The sequence below is a fragment of the Dipteris shenzhenensis genome, chromosome 27 (assembly GCF_047967505.1).
Source record: "Dipteris shenzhenensis isolate YYH24624 ecotype China chromosome 27, Dip_SZ_1.0, whole genome shotgun sequence".
NCBI classification, from domain to species: domain Eukaryota; kingdom Viridiplantae; phylum Streptophyta; class Polypodiopsida; order Gleicheniales; family Dipteridaceae; genus Dipteris; species Dipteris shenzhenensis.
The window spans coordinates 21818710-21838566 of NC_141622.1; the positions used below are offsets into that span (position 1 = coordinate 21818710).

Sequence of the window (19857 nt, forward strand, 5' to 3'; positions counted from 1 at the left end):
GGTGGCGACGGATTACTGTACCAAATGGGTGGAGGCCAGAGCACTGAAGGATAATTCGGCAAAGGCTGTGGCCAGATTCCTTTATGAAGCCATTATGACCCGGTACGGATGTCCGGTTGAGCTCGTCACGGATCAAGGTGGGCATTTCCTTAATGCGGTGTTACGGGAACTGGTTACCCGGCACCTAATCATTCATAAGAAGTCCACAGTGTATTACCCTCAGGCAAACGGACAGGCGGAGTCCTCGAATAAGGTGTTGCTAGTCATTCTGAAAAAGCTGGTCAATGAAAATCGGACAGATTGGGATGAAAAACTTTACTCCGCATTATGGGCGTTCCGGACTTCCTATAAGGTTGCGACGGGGTTCACGCCATTCAAGTTGGTTTACGGAGTTGAAGCAGTGGTCCCCATGGAATTCCTAGTACCGAGTCTGCGGATTGCAGCGGCAGAGAAATTGGGTTGGGATGAGTCCGTAGACCGGAGGATTGAATAGCTGGATCGGCTGGGTGAGGAGCGGTTCAACAGTGCGTATCTTGCACAGGTAGTCCAGGACAGACGGAAGGTCTGGGTGGACCGTCATTCAAAGAAGAAGACCTTCAAACGGAGAGATGCCGTGATATTGTTTAACACTCGGATGGGTCCGCATCCGGGTAAGCTGAAGTTACGGTGGGGAGGTCCGTATTGGGTGCTGGAGCGTTATGGTGACGGCACGTTCCGATTAGGAACATTACAGGGGGAGCTGTTGCAGAAGCCGGTAAATGGATTTCGTCTCCGACCATATACAGGGCCCATGCCACCTTACCCATTTCCGGAGATACCACCTGTGAAGATCATTTCCAATGCATTTGTAGCCATTTCGGTGGAGAAACCGATGATGGGGGCTATTAGTACGCACGTGTGGTATCACTCACTTTATTCCGAGAAACGGTGGGAGCAAAGCTTCGGGTTGCGGAGCGAGGACGTCGCCATGCAATCTACTGAATCTTCGAAGTGGGGCTTTTATCAGGATGATGGGACACTTGATCGTTGCATGCAAACAAGGAGTTCACCAGGGCATCCAAAAGGCAATTTGGAAGCAAAAGGGGGCTTATTTCCAACTCTTTGTTTTCCAGAACTCTTCTCCCTCGCATCCCAGCTTCTCGCCGCTATGGTGGTCTTCCATCTGATCAATCCGTTACCTGTTGGGGATGAGGCTGTGCAGTCTTGGCTGACACGAACTCGTCTGGTGGAGTTCGCGGGTTTGCCATGGGCTACGACACCAGTTCATCCATTGGCGCAAGATATCTTGGCGCAGCTTGCACGCGGGCGCAAGGTCGTGGTGTATGGAAAGACTTTCACCTTGTGCAAGGAGCTGGTCGCGGCCCGGTTGCACTTGCCGGTGGATGGTCCATGCAAAGTCACGAAGCTTACCAGCAGTGCCATGGAGGCAGCTCTCGGCGCAGGTTGCAAGGGGGAGTACAACATGAAGAAGCTGGATGCTTCGAAGAAGACATGCTACAAGTTTATTGCGGAGGCACTCTGGCAGAAGGTGAAAGCAGAGCTACTGGGACAGACCCAGTTTACCTATTTCCAGAGGGCGGAGCAAGGGAAACCGGTTCCCTGGGCGAAGCTGATGGCGGACAGAATTCTGGAGGTGGCCAAGAAGCTCTTGAAGCCCACGGCAACATCCCGGATGGGGCAAGTCTTATTTCTTTTGTTCGGACCAGATGCGGAACCGGTAGTCCCAGGGTCGTATGTGGAGGTGGAGGAGTCCACAGACGATGCTTCGGACAAGGAGTCCAAGGAGGTGGAACCAGCAAGATCAACAACGGAGGGAGCTCTGACGCCAAGGAACCAGGTGACTCCGGTAGTACCTGCGGTGGAGGTTACGGCGGTAGTACCTGCGGTGGAGGTTACGGCGGTAGTACCTGCGGTGGTGGTTCCGGCAGAAGTTCCACAGGGCAGCCAGAGGAGTAGGCCAGCGGTCTCAGCAACATCGAGCCGCATGGCCAGTTTATTGAAAAGAAAGTTGGCTCTCGTGCCGGAAGGAGCAATGTTGAAGAAAACCCGCCCGGAAGCGGAGGCCTTGCAAGGGGAAAGCTCAGTCCACACTCGGGAGGACAGTTCGGGGAGACAGGCATGTCAGGAGGAAACCCGTGTAGTCCCAAGGGGGAGTGGTGAGCTGCAGCTATCTCCGCCGGTGGAGACATATGATTTGGTCACGGCACGACGGTTGGCGGAGCGCTTGTTCCAATGTTTTCAGAAGGGGCAGCTGGAGGAGAATGAGGCGAGGTTGCGCCAGGAAAATGCCAGGCTGCTCGAACGCAATCAACAGCTGCAGGAGCAGTTGTTACGATTCCAACAGATGGATGCACGGCGACAGCAGGATATGGAGGAAGCAAGGACGGCGATTGTCGCCCAAACTGAAGAACACCTGCGGCTGACGGAACAATTGACGGAGAAGGCTACAACTGCGACCGCCAGGGTGCAGTTGTTGGAAGCGGAAGTCATGGGGTACCGGCAACCCTCTAGCTCTACACGCATGCTGGACGAGGCACTTTTGTTGGATTTATCGGAAGCCTTCGTCGCAGAGATGCAGGGTATTTTTCTTGATCATCAACGTCAATTGCGAGTAGAGCTGGAGCGGGCTTGCAGGCCTCTCGATCGACGGTTGGCCTGGAGGGATGAGGATGATCCGGCGGGAGGGGGCGCAGGAACAACATTTTTACCACCAGTACCGGTGACGGAAACTGCGGCACAACTGGAGGGTGGAAGTTCTACATCGGCAAATACTCTTGGGAAGCAGACAGCGGCGGGACCGGTGGATTCTTCCGAAGTCTATGTCAAACGGATCGCCGAACTGGAAGAAGCCCTCCGAAGAGCGAAGGCCCGAGGAAAAAGACCCGAGATCGCACAGGTTCCCGCAATGAAGCCACGACCCCAAGTGGACGCAGCAGCCGCTTTTGTGGCAGCTTTTCCGGAGCCAGCGGACGGGGAATCCTTTGACGCAAGGCACTTTTTGCAGCTGAAAGAACACGTCGCGGTGGTGCAACAGCAGTGTGACGATGCCAGATCTCAGCTGTTGGCACTCAAGCTCGCCCGAAAAGAAGAGCACCATCAACATGAAGTTGAGGTGAAGAGCCTCATGGCAGATTTGCTGAAGATCAGAGCTACTACGGCAGAACAATCAACAGGTGCCCAAACCAAGGAATTGGGGCGGGTAATGAAACGACTGGATGGTGTGGCGAAGAAAGCAGATCGCACTATGCGGGTAACCGATCTCGAACTCGCTCTATCTGAGAAGACCCGACTGCATGAAGAGGAGCTACAACAGCTGCGGAGAACGAGTCATGTTGAGAGAGCAGCTCTGTTGGTCGACCTGCGGACAGCATGCCGCTATATTCATCGGATGGCGGCAGTAGCTCAGCAGGCGGGGGCGGCGGCACCACCTTTCTATGGACAGCTCCAAATTTTTGTGGATGCCCATGCTCTCAACCCGCATCAGCTACCTTTACTTCGACCGGCGCAAGTGGCTCCGGCAGTACAAGTACCGGCGCCGGCGGCTCCAGCAGTTCCGGTGGCAGCAGCGGCGGCGGCGGACGATGACGGTGGCGACGTCGAGGATGAACCGTAGCGGAGAACCGGTGGGTTCGGATGCGGATCCGGAATCCGATTCACCGGGAGTGCCAAGTGTTAAGGGCAAAAGCAGCAACAGCAAAGAGGAACTAGGGGGGGAGTCCTTAGATCATTAGTCCTTAGATCATTAGTCCTTAGATCATTATCATTAATACGTTGTATCTAGTTTATAGTGAGATATGAAAAGACGGAAGTTCTAGGACTAGGCGGAGAACTGAAGAGGCACGGCAACCGTCACGGCAACCGTGAAGGAGTTATGTGTGCCGGTTAGATAAAAGAGAAGAGAGCGATCGTTCAGGGGGCTCATTGATGAGGATCGGAGCAAGGATCAGTGCTATGTATCAGAGAGTACGGTGTTGTACTGCTCGGAGAAATGTAATACAGAGATTCTATTGCATCTACCTTATTGTTTTATCATGAATGATTCTGTCGATCACTGTTCTACTCTATGAATTTTCATACGCAGTTCTGAAGTACGATTACGCATGTAAATCTGTCGCAGTAGTGCGTTTCGAGTTAGTCTTCAGAGTAGAGAGGGCTAACACCCTCCCTTGACTGAAATGGGAGTAGCATAAAAAATTGTGGACATCGTAGTCCCAGTGAAATCTGGGCATCATAGCCCTACACAAAATTCTATCATGCATCGTAGCTCAGCAGTGGCATCGAAGCTAATATGACGATCATAAAAAAGACAACCAGGGACACATATTATAACTCAAAATAAACTTGGACTCAGAAAGCCCAGCCTTGATCAAGGAGATTGTTGGATACAAACACCCTATTGCAAAATCTCTCTACGTGACCTTGTTTGCCATAGTAGTAGCATGTTCGCTTGTCTCTGTTCGAACTTTGCCTATCCTTCATCGTGTATGCTATATCTCTAGGGACAAATTTTCATCTCGCTTTTCCCTTGCCATAAGAAGTCCCTTGCAGTCAATAAAATCTGCCTCATAATCTAGTTGAAGTGAGTATTGGAGGGCAAACTTTTTAATAGGATTGCCTTTTGATCTTTGTCTTCTATATTTGAACCAAGATAAGCTGCTTTAGCACTGATTGCATACGATTTACGAAGGTGGCTAGATTCTCGTTATTATTCATACATAAATCGTAGAGTTGTTGCTTCAAAGTTGCCTTTGAATGACACATTTTAACTCCAAACAGTGCCTCAAGAATTGTCCTAGTTCGCCGTAGCATTTTTTGACATCTCAAGGTGATGAAAATAATCCTCACCTAGAGCATGGCCCATCATGCCAATGGCTTTATCACTCTGCTTCCTCCAAGCTTGTTTCTCTACTTCTGATCCATGATCCAGAAGTCGGCTCCTTCTCTGTGCCAGACACAACATCTCATAAAATCTTTTGCATGAACCACAACTTGGTGGAGAGTTTCTAGCTTGCGAAGTTTCTCCCATTGAACTTGACAGTCGATGCCTCAAACTTCGTCTTCTTCACCAACTCCATAAACTTGTGAAACTATACCCAATTGGTCTTGAAAGCACGCCTCAGCCAACACGTTTGGACCAAATCGTCTTCTCCGATTGTACTTGCTTCTCGGTCTTCTTAGTTGCTTTGGAAACACCAAAAGACGTCTCTTAAAACTTCAAGGAGATCCTTTCGACATGCATGTAGAGCTAAAGAACTTGCACCACTCTCTCAACCTAGGACTTGATTAATCCTGCTATGATACCACTGATAGCACTTTAACAATATTCAACTTGTTATTCATAAATGTGATTACTCAGATTATGGAAGGATACTCAATATGAGAAACAACGCGATGCCTTCTCTTCTATATTATTGGCCTCAACCCTATGAGGTTTGTTCCAGCTATTACAAAGACAAATGAAAATGACTCGACTAGGGACCCTAGAGAGTAAGCTCTAATATTCTAAACTAGACGACACACAGACAGAAAGCCGCAAGGGCTTGAATAAAAGGAAAGAGCTCATAAACTGTACTAGGCTATATGGAAGGAGCCACCACCCATGTTCACCACCAGCACGTCATGAGGATTGCCAAGGGTTGCCATGCACCAAAGTTTCTAAATCCACCACCGTAGATGTCTACCAAATGTCTTCTACCAGTGACATGATCTGACCATTGTGCATGGTCCAATCACAGCTTGTTAAAGTAAACATACCAAGTACGTGCACCTAAGTCTCCCATGAGGTCGCACACATCTAACACCTCACCTCTCTCTCTCTCTCTCTCTTTCTCTCTCTCTCTCTCCCCCCCCCCTCCCCCCACCGCTCAGCCTCTCCACCTGTCTCATCGCTCAACCTCTCCACCTCTTCGGCCGCTCAACCTCCCCTCAGCTCAGCCTGTGTGTGTGTGTGTGTAGTCCGCAACGCTCCTCTAGCACTCCCTCTTCCGTCTCTCTCTCCTCCCTCTCTCTTGCTCTCCTCGCCCTCCCTCTCTTTCTCTCTCTTTCTCTTGTGTATTGCCATGGCATTGCGGCTTCTCCCTCCCTCTCCCCTCTCACTCTCTCTCCCTCTCTCTCTCTCTCTTTCTCTCTCTCTCTCTCTTCTTTCTCTCTCTCTAGAATTAAAGGTTCAAAGATGAAAATTTGAAAAAAATACCTAGAATAAAGTTGAGATTGAAATGTGTGGTTGTTCTTGCTTATGCTCTTGCTCCTCCTCCTGCTTCTCCTCTTGCTCTTCCTTGTTGAAATGGGAGAAAGAATGAGAGGAGGAGGGTATATATGAGAAATGCAAGGGTTTAAGTGCTTTTCTCTCATTGGTCCCTACATCTCATTATCTCCTCTCCCATTGGCCCCTCCATCCAACTCACTCGTCTTCCATTGGTCTCTCCTACCCTCCACTCTCCCACCTCCCCGTCCCCCTCTCCCACCCACTCCCCCTCCGACTCCCACTCCCAACCTCCCACGCCCACCTCCCCCTCTCCCACTCTCACACTCCCACCCTCCCTTTCTCCCACTCCCATATAGCTTTACTCCTACCCTCCCTTTCTCCCACTCCCATACAGCCTTACTCCCACCCTCCCTTTCTCCCACTCCCATTCTCGTCATAGCGAATTCAATTCCTCTCTCAAGTTCCTGTTCTACACTTGTCACTTCATAGTTTGTAGTAGAGCATTCTCCTATTGTCATCGTAGCAAAATGTAAACCTTTCTCATGAGCATTATCACACGTTATGATTCTTCACATGTCGCTTCAAACTATCTATTAGAGCATTCTCTAAATCTTAAATCTTCAACTCACTTTATTCGTAATCTTTCACCTCACTCTCTCATTATCAAACATTATGATTTGTCACATCATCACTTCACACTATCGAGTAGAGCGTTCTCTAAATCTTTATTTCAAATATTCAACTCACTTTATTTGTAATCTTTTACCTCACTCACTCATTGTCAAACATTTTGATTCTTCACATATCACTTCACACTATCTGCAACTCACTTTATTCGTAATCTTTCCCCTCACTCACTTTTCTTGTAATCTTTAACTTCAATCACTATATTTGTAATTATCTTTCATCTCACATTATGGTGTGCACTCTAGAATCCTTAAATTCCTATCTTTGACATGCCTTACTCTCACACTCTTAGCTCCTTCTTTCTCCTTTCTCCTATCATTCAGCCTTACTGTTGCTCTTTTGCTTCCTTCCCCTTACTCTCACATTTTCAGCTCCTTCTTTTGACTTTCTCCTACCCCCTCGTCCTTACTCTCTCTCTTTCGCTTCCTTCACCTTACTCTCACACTCTCAGTTCCTTCTTCTGCCATTCTCCTTTGCCCTACTCTCATCTCTCTCTTTCGCTTCCTTTGCCTTACTCTCACACTCTCAGTTCCTTCTTCGGTCATTCTCCTTCCCCTTATCTCACACTCTCAGTTCCTTGTTTCACCTTTTTCTTCTTCATCTCAAAGCCTTACTCTATCGAACTCTCCTTCTTTTGCCTTTTACTTCTTCATTTCACAGCGTTACTCTCTTAGCTTAAAGCTTCATGGATCTTTTCAAAGTCATCAATTCTGTGGAGGAAGCCATTAGCACCAATAAAGATTGGATCACCAAGAACAGAGAGCAAAGAAAGAGACAACGAGCTCCATTAACCCAGGAGGAAAAGGAGGAGTTTGCTCTTCAAAAGCACCTAGAGAAGGAGGAGAAAGAAAAATAAGTAGGTCTACTAGCGAAATAAATAGATTACTTTCATATAGGAGAGAGCTAACAAACTTTCTAAGTGAGGTTACTTCTCATAGCAATCGTTATGGGAGATTTCCACCCAATGAAGTGCAAGTCATATGGAATTGAGAAAGTGCTATCCAGGGAAAAAAAGTATAACTCCTTACTTCTCTTGTGTAGTTTTAACTATATTCATCATGATGAGATGGTATCAACACAAGAATGGGTTGAATCTTGAATAAAAATGGCAAATATTAATGCCTTCTAGTGAGAGGCTTCTTGTAACTACTTTGAAGGAGTTTGTTAACACCATTATATATATTATGAGAGTTTTCTTATTGTAACTAATATTTTCCTTCTAGTGAGAGGCTTATTGTAAGTACTTTGAAGGTGTTTGTCAACACCATTATATATTTTATGTGAGTTTGCTTATTGTAACTTTTGAAGGTGTTTGTTAACACCATTATAAATACTATAAGAGTTTACAACTGCTTCTTATCTTTTGGTGTAACTTATCTTTGCCACCTTAAAATTTATAATTTTGATTTCATTTCCTTCAAAAAGATCTAAAAAATTGCTTGTTTTTATGTTTTCATCTATGTTTTGTAGAGTGGTTTTTTATGCAAAAACTAGTCCAAAAGTATCTATAAAAATGAATTTGTACATTGACAAGTCCAAAATTAATTAAATAAGTGTTTCCTTCTCTATGGCTTGTTGAGCTTGATTGTATATAGATCTTTCCAAGTATTTTTTGGTTTCAGCTAGCTTACAGAGTGACTCTTGTAATTTTTGTCGCTCCAAGTCCAACGCCTTTCGCTCCAAGTACAATGCTTTGGCTTTATCATGAAGATCCTCATTCTAACTTTAAAGCTCTTGCATAGAGTTATGCATTGCAATTGTTTACCCGATTGCAATAACTAAGCAACCTCGCATGTCCATTTCCAAAAAACCAAACTACCTCATGCATTGTAAGAAAAGGACTTGGAGTAAAACAACGTCTACCAGGAGGGGCATCGATCTGGCCACCACGCTAGAGCGAATCGGGCATAACTTTATGTAGGATCTTTATGATAAAGCCAAAGTAGTGGACTTGGAGTGAAATGCATTGCAATAATGGTGCTATTTCCTAAATGTGCTAGCATCTCTACTTGGGCTCTACACATCTTGCTTGCTTGCATAGCCATTGACTGAGCATTGTTTTAACCGATTGCAATAACCAAGCAACTCTGCATATCCATTTCCAACAAACCGAACTAGCTCATGCATTGTATGGAAAGGAGGGCTCTTTTGGTTAGTAGGATCTAAAGGATACAAGGATCCTTCTACCCAAAGGTCGAGATGCTTCTTTCCTTGCGAACGAAGACTATGGATTTTAGAAGCTCCCCTCAATCCCAGACTATGTGTGCTTGCATATTCAACCTCCAACCTCACAACCCTCTTGAAAATAATTGAAAAGCTATTCGGTGCATAGAACTTGAAGCCTCAAGAAGAGGGTGAGAGGATGATAGAAGAATTGAGAAGGTTTTTGCAGATATGGTATTGCATTTGGCCAAGTAAAGTTTATGAAAGATGAGAACAAATCTAGAAAACCAAGCAGTGTCAAAGCTTTAAATTTTCTTTTTGCAAAGAAAAAGAATGATAGGCTCAAGCATGTGGATGAGTTTGATGTATGGTGAAAGCTACACAACGCCTATTGTGAACAAGTGAGAAGGGGGTAAAAAGATTTAAAAATCATTGTTCCTTGATATCTTGGTACCTCCACTACTACAAAAGAAAAGGTTTAATGAAGGTGATTTGGAGAGCCTCATCAATGCTGTGAATGACTTTTGCATCAATACTAAGATCAATTATGGAAAGAATCATCTCACATAGTACATGGTAATCTCTAATTTCAATATTGAGAGAGCCACTTCACAAGGCAGCTAAGAAGAGGAAGGCAATGGAAGACTTGCAATTTCTCTTCAATGATCCTGATACAAGGCCCTTGACTATCACAGAGCCCCTTACATCCACCCTTACATCCACATTGGCAAACATATCTTTTAATCCAACAATTGAAATTTAGTCATTGGCCCCAATCATTATTGAGGGAGAGAATACCTATTGCTCCATGTCATCGAGACTATTTTAGGTTTGAGAGAGGACGAGATACTGGGGTTTTATCAAGTTTTGATGTAGCATCAAAGATCCTAGATTTTTGAGATCAAGAAAAGATTGGGATCAATTCCTTATCACAACACTTGCAAATTTGAAGGATGGAGACACCTGGACGTATGACTTGCTACTACATGTACCATGAGCCAAAGAAACTTTGACCTCTTAAAAAACACAAGTTGTAGTTGACAAGACTATTTTCATTGGAGATGATAAAGGTGCATAAAGGACACTGATGTGGTGCTAAGCAATGTAGCATCCCATCTTTAAGTAATCTTTGAACTAATGTAGAATGCCTTTGAGATTAGAAAATTTCCTCTTAAAGGGTCATGCTTGCACTACCTTTGGTAAATTGGTCACTCAACTGGCACACTACATTGTCCGTTTGCCCATAGGTATGATGGTGGTGTTCCACAAGAGCTCTTAACCATATGGATAATGAAGCTGCTTATAAAGTGTATGGTGATTGTAAGGCCCTATCCCTATCACAAGAACATCTGAAAGGTACGATGGTAAAGTTGTTTGAATTGTGCACGCCAGAATCCTATTGCCAATACCACAAACTTATTACATGCACGTGTATGTCTCTTGAGATACTTTCTTGAGCAACTTTAATGGTAATCGATCGGAGCAGGCGCAAATCGAAGCTCCTTCCCTTCAGCGCAGATGTCCTGGTAGCCCCCAAAATGAAAATGGAGTGAGTGCTCAAGATTACAATGAGATGTAAGGCAAATGAACAAAGAACGGAGGAGACTTCTTACCGCAGCGAAGTGATTGACATCTCGATGATGCGCCTCATCCGCACGAATAGCCAACACTACGTCCCTGATCTTAGCATCATGAGGTAGTCTCCAATAGTCAATGGCGATGGGAGGAGCAGGATCGTTGGGCAGCTCCTTATTATCAATGGCTTGGAGAAATTCGGTATAGGACTGCACCGCTTCTTCTTCCAAATAACCGGCAAATCGATGGGCAAGACGAGGAGATAGAGCATATAAGATGAAGTAACAATTAAAGAAGCCGCCCTGGACGGCAAGAACGAGAGCCCTCTCGAATGCGTTGGGCTTGAGCACCTCTATCCAGGTCATGAGGTGCATCCTTTCGTTCTCAGCTTCGCCAAGAAGCGTTCGAATCCATCCCCCGCTGTGTTGGAACTTCCTGAGGGATTTGCAATGCAATAGCATACCGCCCACCATGCCCGGAACGGCAGCCACCGTCTCTAGGAGCAAAGCGTGACTGACATGACGGTTCTGCAAGGCAATCAGAAATTGTGAAGTGAGTAGGACTGCTGCAGAAAACACCGAATGAGAGGCTTAGACGAGGCATGGAAGAAGGGCATTCCGGGCCGATCACTCACCTCATCGCTGCTGACCAGGATCGAGCTGGTGCTTGGCGTTATCCATAAGCACCTCTCCTGGCTCGCAGAGAAGGGCGGAGAGCCCGTGTTGGATGCCTCTCACATCCATACCAGCAGGAAACGAATTTGCGAGCGGCCAAACAGTCGCTCGCATCGTGAGCCCTGCTCATAATGCCCACATCCCTTGCCATCGACAACGGGAGGCAGAGTAGGAGCAACAAAAGCTACTACATACAGATTCTTACCCCAAAGCACGAAAACCATCAATATACCTTGAAGATGAGATCCCGAGGGATCCTCAGAGAGGCAACGGTGTGCTGTGCAAGCTTGTCCACCCACTGCTCGGCTTTGTAATGCTTAGTGACATCGATGGACAGATCCGGATGGTAAGAATCTGCAGGCTGGAAGCAAAGAAACAAATGAGATCCTGAGAATGGACGAATAAAAAAAGAAAAGGGTGTGGAAAGGAAGGGAACAGGTACCGTGAAGCAATGCCAAGGCCAAGGGGAGCCATCATCGAGGGTGGTATTGTTGGGAACGATAGCCCAATTGGAGCTGCTATGCTGAGGGAGGGGAGGTTGAGGGGCAAAAGAGCTGAGTTTACAAGATGGTGCAAGAGCATCAAGGGGAAGGGAGCCTCTTTGAAGCAGGGCACGGGAGAGCAAAGCTGCTGTTGGACGCAGACGGCTCATCATCTTTACCAACAAGGAGAACTTGAGTGATGTTTTAGGACCCAAAATGTAAAGAGTCAAAGAAAGTGGCTTTGGAGTGAGCACAAAGAATGAATAGTCAAGGGTGGCTTACTAGGAGGACTCAAGGCAAATGATCAAATTGGGGTGCCTAGCCTTAGTTTCACTCCTTTATATACATACATAGAGACACGTGTCCCGTGCTTGAATAGAGAAGCTTCCCTTGCACGTGTCTCGTGCTAGAAGCCTCCCTTGTTGGCTTCCTCTTGTTGGAAGCTTCCCTTGCTCCTTCCTCTTCTTGTGGGTTCCTTCCCTCCCTCCTTCCTCTCTTCTCTCTATAAAGTCATCTTGTTCAAATAGGACTCTATATTCCTCTCATTAGGATAAGACTTAGTAAAAAGTCTATGTCATATCAAGGACCTTGTTGACTATTTATATCATATTGGGATAAGCGTTAATGTGATAAGATTGGATCGTATGCAAGAAAACATTGACATTTCTATCATTAGTACTTCACATCGCTTAGTTTTAACTTAAAGGATTTTGTAAGTAAATCTACTAATACGAAGGATTATTGAACTATCAAAAGGTTGATATGCCTTATCTATATTGTCCTAAAAGCCAACTCTAATATAATGCAACCCAAAGACAAGCCCCTCGAGATATTGCTCCGAAAAAAGAGAAAATGTGTTAACTACTTGGGAGAAGGATTTTAAATTTATGTAATCACTAAAACTATGTAAGTCTCATAGTAGATTGCTATGTATCTAGCAACATGAATAAGATTGCACAGGTGCAGCATGTGAGCCTTTCCTCTTAGTATAGTTGAAAGCAAGCTCTTTTGGAAGCAAACGAGAAACTAAACGATTTTTTAATGGGTTTCAAAACAATTTTTAAAAGGGCTTTGGGCTATTAAAAGGCAATTCTATAGGATGATCTCCACAAGAGTGCACAAGTGCGTGTGAACATTGGCTCTTAGTATAGTTGAAAGCAAGCAATTTGGATGCAAAAGAGAAAGCAAACAATTTTTTAAAGGGTTTCAAATGATTTTTAAAGGGTGTTGGGCTATTAAAAGTTTATAGGATGATCTCCATAAATTAAATTTGAAACACATAACTTCATTAAATTTTTTTAAAAGTACATGTGAGAATTCACAAAGGAGTTTCAATGCTCCACTATAGCACTACCTCTAAGGAGGCAGTGCTAATAAATGCTCCCCCTCTCCCACTCTCACACTCCCACCCTCCCTTTCTCCCACTCCCATATAGCTTTACTCCTACCCTCCCTTTCTCCCACTCCCATACAGCCTTACTCCCACCCTCCCTTTCTCCCACTCCCATTCTCGTCATAGCGAATTCAATTCCTCTCTCAAGTTCCTGTTCTACACTTGTCACTTCATAGTTTGTAGTAGAGCATTCTCCTATTGTCATCGTAGCAAAATGTAAACATTTCTCATGAGAATTATCACACGTTATGATTCTTCACATGTCGCTTCAAACTATCTATTAGAGCATTCTCTAAATCTTAAATCTTCAACTCACTTTATTCGTAATCTTTCACCTCACTCTCTCATTATCAAACATTATGATTTGTCACATCATCACTTCACACTATCGAGTAGAGCGTTCTCTAAATCTTTATTTCAAATATTCAACTCACTTTATTTGTAATCTTTTACCTCACTCACTCATTGTCAAACATTTTGATTCTTCACATATCACTTCACACTATCTGCAACTCACTTTATTCGTAATCTTTCCCCTCACTCACTTTTCTTGTAATCTTTAACTTCAATCACTATATTTGTAATTATCTTTCATCTCACATTATGGTGTGCACTCTAGAATCCTTAAATTCCTATCTTTGACATGCCTTACTCTCACACTCTTAGCTCCTTCTTTCTCCTTTCTCCTATCATTCAGCCTTACTGTTGCTCTTTTGCTTCCTTCCCCTTACTCTCACATTTTCAGCTCCTTCTTTTGACTTTCTCCTACCCCCTCATCCTTACTCTCTCTCTTTCGCTTCCTTCACCTTACTCTCACACTCTCAGTTCCTTCTTCTGCCATTCTCCTTTGCCCTACTCTCATCTCTCTCTTTCGCTTCCTTTGCCTTACTCACACACTCTCAGTTCCTTCTTCGGTCATTCTCCTTCCCCTTATCTCACACTCTCAGTTCCTTGTTTCACCTTTTTCTTCTTCATCTCAAAGCCTTACTCTATCGAACTCTCCTTCTTTTGCCTTTTACTTCTTCATTTCACAGCGTTACTCTCTTAGCTTAAAGCTTCATGGATCTTTTCAAAGTCATCAATTCTGTGGAGGAAGCCATTAGCACCAATAAAGATTGGATCACCAAGAACAGAGAGCAAAGAAAGAGACAATGAGCTCCATTAACCCAGGAGGAAAAGGAGGAGTTTGCTCTTCAAAAGCACCTAGAGAAGGAGGAGAAAGAAAAATAAGTAGGTCTACTAGCGAAATAAATAGATTACTTTCATATAGGAGAGAGCTAACAAACTTTCTAAGTGAGGTTACTTCTCATAGCAATCGTTATGGGAGATTTCCACCCAATGAAGTGCAAGTCATATGGAATTGAGAAAGTGCTATCCAGGGAAAAAAAGTATAACTCCTTACTTCTCTTGTGTAGTTTTAACTATATTCATCATGATGAGATGGTATCAACACAAGAATGGGTTGAATCTTGAATAAAAATGGCAAATATTAATGCCTTCTAGTGAGAGGCTTCTTGTAACTACTTTGAAGGAGTTTGTTAACACCATTATATATATTATGAGAGTTTTCTTATTGTAACTAATATTTTCCTTCTAGTGAGAGGCTTATTGCAAGTACTTTGAAGGTGTTTGTCAACACCATTATATATTTTATGTGAGTTTGCTTATTGTAACTTTTGAAGGTGTTTGTTAACACCATTATAAATACTATGAGAGTTTACAACTGCTTCTTATCTTTTGGTGTAGCTTATCTTTGCCACCTTAAAATTTATAATTTTGATTTCATTTCCTTCAAAAAGATCTAAAAAATTGCTTGTTTTTATGTTTTCATCTATGTTTTGTAGAGTGGTTTTTTATGCAAAAACTAGTCCAAAAGTATCTATAAAAATGAATTTGTACATTGACAAGTCCCAAATTAATTAAATAAGTGTTTCCTTCTCTATGGCTTGTTGAGCTTGATTGTATATAGATCTTTCCAAGTATTTTTTGGTTTCAGCTAGCTTACAGAGTGACTCTTGTAATTTTTGTCGCTCCAAGTCCAACGCCTTTCCCTCCAAGTACAATGCTTTGGCTTTATCATGAAGATCCTCATTCTAACTTTAAAGCTCTTGCATAGAGTTATGCATTGCAATTGTTTACCCGATTGCAATAACTAAGCAACCTCGCATGTCCATTTCCAAAAAACCAAACTACCTCATGCATTGTAAGAAAAGGAGGGCTCTTTTGGTTGGCAGGATCCAAACAATACAAGGATCCTTATACCCAAAGGTCGAGATGCTTCTTTCCTTGCAAATGAAGACTGTTGATCTTGAAAGCTCCCCTCAATCCTAGACTACCTGTGCTTGCATATTCGGCCTCCAACTCTAAGTGAACTTGGTACTTGTTGGAGATGTACTTGAATGGTGCCATCAGTAAAGGAGTGTAGAGAAGGAGAAGACATGGAGAAGCAGGCTTGAAGGAGCAGCATGCAGAAAGGGGGAGGGCGAGGAGGAGGAGTGATGGAGGGGGAGGATCAGCAGGCATGGAGGAGGAGGGAAGGGGGGAGGACCAACAGGTGTGGAGGGTGAGGAGGAGTAGGCATGGAGGAGGAGGGAGGGAGGAGCAGGAGGGAGGAGGGACGAGGAGTAGGTGTGGAGGAGGAGGGAGAGGCAGAGGGAGAGGAGAAGGAGCAGGCGTGGAGGAGGGAGGGAGGGGGAGGAGGAGGGAGCGGGAGGAGGGAGTGAGGATGAGGAGGGGGAGGGAGGGTTGAGAGAGGAGGGAGGGAATTCAAAATTAGAATTTAGAATTTAGAATTTATTGGTTTTCATCTAGGAGTAAGAGTTGTGTAAGAGGTGTAAGAGTTGGGGTCACATGTGGGCTTAACCCACCCAGATAAGGGGGGGTTAGGACTTTTTGGGCCCTACTATTGTCTTTGTGCCAACATGGACTTAGGTGGAACAGAATGTGTGTAGAGTAGCGGCAAAGCTTCGCTTGTACTTGCATAACGCTAGAAATAATCCCTCTTAGAAATCCAACTTGCATATTCTACATGCAAGTTCTACATACGATTCCTACATGCGAGTTCTACATGCAACTCCTACATGCGAGTTCTACATGCAAGTTCTACATGCAAATCCTACATGCGATTGCAATTATGAATGAATAAAGTAATAACTAGTTGAAATTTATAGAATAAAATAGGTTGCAATTATAGTTTATTGAACTCACATGTGCATTCCATCCGACTTTGCAAACTAACAGTCCTAAAACAATAAGTAGGTTTCAATATTTTAAATAAATCCTTCCATTTTAAATAAATCCCAAATGAAAAATGAAATTAATTGTACATATGTTCCATTCTAAAATATAAAAGAAAAGAGAAAACTAGCATATTGTTAATTCTTATGAGTGTAGGATTTAGCTAAAAGGTCTAAGTGTAGAAGGTAGGTGCTGAGAGAAATGAGAAATAGTTGATAATTCTCAATGTTGACCTAGTGTTGGAGCACAATAGCTTGCGTGCATGTAGGATTTAGCTAAAAGGTCTAAGTGTAGAAGGTGGGTGTTGAGAGAAATGACAAATAGTTGATAATTCTCAATGTTGACCTAGTGTTGGAGCACAGTAGCATGCGTGCAAGATAAATGCTATTGATTCAAGCATGACAAACTATATAAAGTAAACTTTAAAAGCATTTTCTATTTGCCATTGATTCAATCATGACAAACTATATAAAGTAAACTTTAAAAGCATTTTTTATTTGCCATTGAAATATAATTATATGCACTTTCATCACAAGCTCTCTCTCTCTTTCTCTCTCTCAATTAAAACTTATCTCTAAATTCATTCAAAAACAAAGTTACCAAAGACAAGAAATATCACTTTTCATATGCTTCTTCTGCTCGTCATTGCATAGGCTTCTATTTCATATGATGGTGAGTGGTATGCCAGGTGCCATGCTCTTGAGAAAATAAGCCTGGTCAAGAGCACTACAATTGGCATTACCACCCAGAGGCCTATGTGATGGTGACACGGAAGAATCAAGTCTTCAAAGTCAGAACCCCGAGCACAAGAAATTTACAATGCACAATACCATATGGCCACCCATCAACAGCATGCATGACATGATAGAATAAAACTTCTCTCTCTCTCTCTCTCTCTCTCTCTCAATTAAAACTTATCTCGAAAGTCATCCAAAAAGAAAGTTACCAAAGACAAGAAATATCAATTTGCAAATGCTTCTTCCAATTGTCCATTGCATAGGCTTCTATTGCATATGATGGGAGTGGTATGCCAGTTGGCGTGCTCTTGAGCAAATGAGCTTGGTCAAGAGCATCGCAATTGGCATTACCACCTAGAGGCATATGTGATGGCAATAAGGAAGAATCAAGTATTCAAAGCCCAAACCCTAAACACAATATATTTACAATGCACAACGAGACAATACCATACTGCCACCCATCAACAGCATGCAACGAGACAATACCATACAGTGCAAAATTCTTATCCCACCCTAAATCACAACTTGGAATCAAAAAACAAGAACACATTTAGAATACAATGAGACATTCAAAACCCACGATCAACATCATTGCCATAGTTCATGAGTTGCTATCCTCATCATGTTTGTCATCAATATCCTCACCTTCAAACCCATGTGGAAGGTGAATATTATTTCCTTCATTTTCATCCTCTTCATCCTCTTCATCTCGCTATCCTCCTCGTATGTTGCACCCCTGTTGCACCATCAGTCCTAGTTTCATCCTCTTCTTGGGGTTTTGGAATCTGCAATGATGGGATTACTTCAGGTTGGATAGCATCAGGCGCAATATCATAGGTCCATTTTGGAACTTTATCCTCATATCCCACATCTCCTAATGTTTCCATGATTTTATGATTGGCATAGATGTACACTAACTTCTCAGCCCGATCCTCCAGAAGTCTATTTTGTAAAGCACTATGTACTTGTAATGACTCCAAATTCTTTCTCAACCCAAGTTTGAGCATGTATGAGAAAGAACCCTCATTGCAATTGGGCGTAGAAGCTCACATGTGCCACCATTCATCATCCACCATTTCCAAGCAGATGTAGTTTCTCCAATGCTTGAACGCTCGATGCAAACAACCCCTCCTTGCATCGATACTTGGCTAACTCGTTACAACACTTTGCAAACTCATGGTTTTGGGGATAATACTATCGCACCACCTTATGAAAGTCATGCATAACAATTAGGATCTCTTTTGGCTTCATATTCCACCACTCGGGGTCTAAAAGGTACCCAACACTATGCAATGGATTGTGAGCTTGCTCCCATTGAGGCCTAAACAATTGTCACAATTCCTTGCATTTTGTAGCATTAAATGGTCTTCTCTCATTCTCTTGGCCTAAGCAAGCAAGGGGTTTCCTCGCAATAAGAGCTTGCTCAATACTCCAAAAGTGCATCCATGATTTTCCAATTGTTGGAGCCTTTGGAGTCCAAAGCCATAAGTGCATATAAAATATGTTTCATAACATTAGCAACATCCTCAAAAAATTTCCATAATGAAGGGGATCCAAATGTTTCTTTCTAGTCATGCATTTTCTCCTTTGTTGTCCTATTGGTCAACTTTGACATCCATCATTAAATGCATCACAATGAAATTATAAGAAAACTCCTATTTTTCACCATGGATTGCAAAGTGTAGAAATACATAGAAAATCTCATGGTTGCTGGCAATTGCAACATGGTAGAATCATCATGAGACATAAAGATTGCTCCAAGATGTTGCTTCAATCGTATTAACTTCACGATGTCTCGAGCCTCACAAACAATCTCTTTGAGCCATGGCACTTGTTTATATCAATCTTTCAATGCAAGATTTAAAGTATGCATACAACATGCAGATGCATATAGATTGGTATACTCCCTTTGCAATATTCTACCTACCTTTTTACAACTCTTGGCATTATCCACGACAACCTGCATAACCTTTTTAGGGCCTAATGCTCTTATAACCTTTGATAATACACCAGTCATATATGTCCCCGACTTCTTTACATGTGAGGCATCAATTGACTTGTGTAAGGCCTCCCCATGTAGTGATATAACCATCATATTTAATAAAGCATGGAGTTTTATGCTTGTCCACCCGTCTGAGACAATTGTGCATCCGGTGTTATGCAGTTGCTCGAAAATGCTACGATTTATGTGTTCTTGCTTTTCTGCATATGACTTATCTAACAATGCCGTATGCAATGTGTGGTAAGAAGGCGGCTCGAAGCCTGGTCCATAGTTAGCAATGCAATTCCATGCAGCTCTCATATCATTGTTATCGACCATATTCAGTGGTGGATATCCTGACCACAAGATTGATCTACCAAGTACATACTATGCATTCTCCAAATCTTGAATCCGATTGCTCTCAACTATCGTTTGCAATAAGTAAGATATTAGAGGTTGCAGACTCTCAAACCGTCGACCCGGAGCTCTCGAAACTAGTAAGCCCACAAGAAAAGGAGGCCGGGATTTTTTCATGTATGTCTATGTCTTGATCACTGGAAATTGTTACTGCATTTCATGTTGGAACTCGTTACTCCATTTTGCTGAGTGGCTGGTGTTTGTTGGGAAATATACGTGACCATGTGACAAACAAGTTTGTGGTTATAGTGGACTCTAAAATCTAATCCCGCATGCCTGCATTGTAGAGCAGTTGGAGGAGTTGGTA

General features: G+C 43.4%; 1 protein-coding gene across 1 annotated transcript; it reads right to left on the reverse strand.

The window, feature by feature from the left end:
* Positions 1-10405: 10405 nt before the first annotated feature.
* On the reverse strand, positions 10406-12089 carry LOC147884040 (ubiquinol oxidase 3, mitochondrial-like). Its single transcript, XM_087398304.1, has 4 exons — positions 11747-12089; positions 11537-11665; positions 10669-11157; positions 10406-10578 (listed from the first exon to the last, which is right to left on the reverse strand). The coding sequence occupies exons 1-4, from the start codon at positions 11957-11959 to the stop codon at positions 10519-10521; spliced, it is 891 nt and encodes a 296-aa protein (XP_087254430.1). The 5' UTR covers positions 11960-12089; the 3' UTR covers positions 10406-10518.
* Between the last annotated feature and the right edge of the window lie 7768 nt (positions 12090-19857).

Bases quoted from the DNA above. Each gene is read 5' to 3' on its own strand.
- LOC147884040 (XM_087398304.1), bottom strand. From the start codon at position 11,959: ATGATGAGCCGTCTGCGTCCAACAGCAGCTTTGCTCTCCCGTGCCCTG. The intron at 11,158-11,536 runs GTATATTGATGG...ATTGCCTTGCAG, and splicing joins CTCGGGATCTCATCTTCAAG to AACCGTCATGTCAGTCACGC. The intron at 10,579-10,668 runs GTAAGAAGTCTC...GGGGGCTACCAG, and splicing joins ATGTCAATCACTTCGCTGCG to GACATCTGCGCTGAAGGGAA.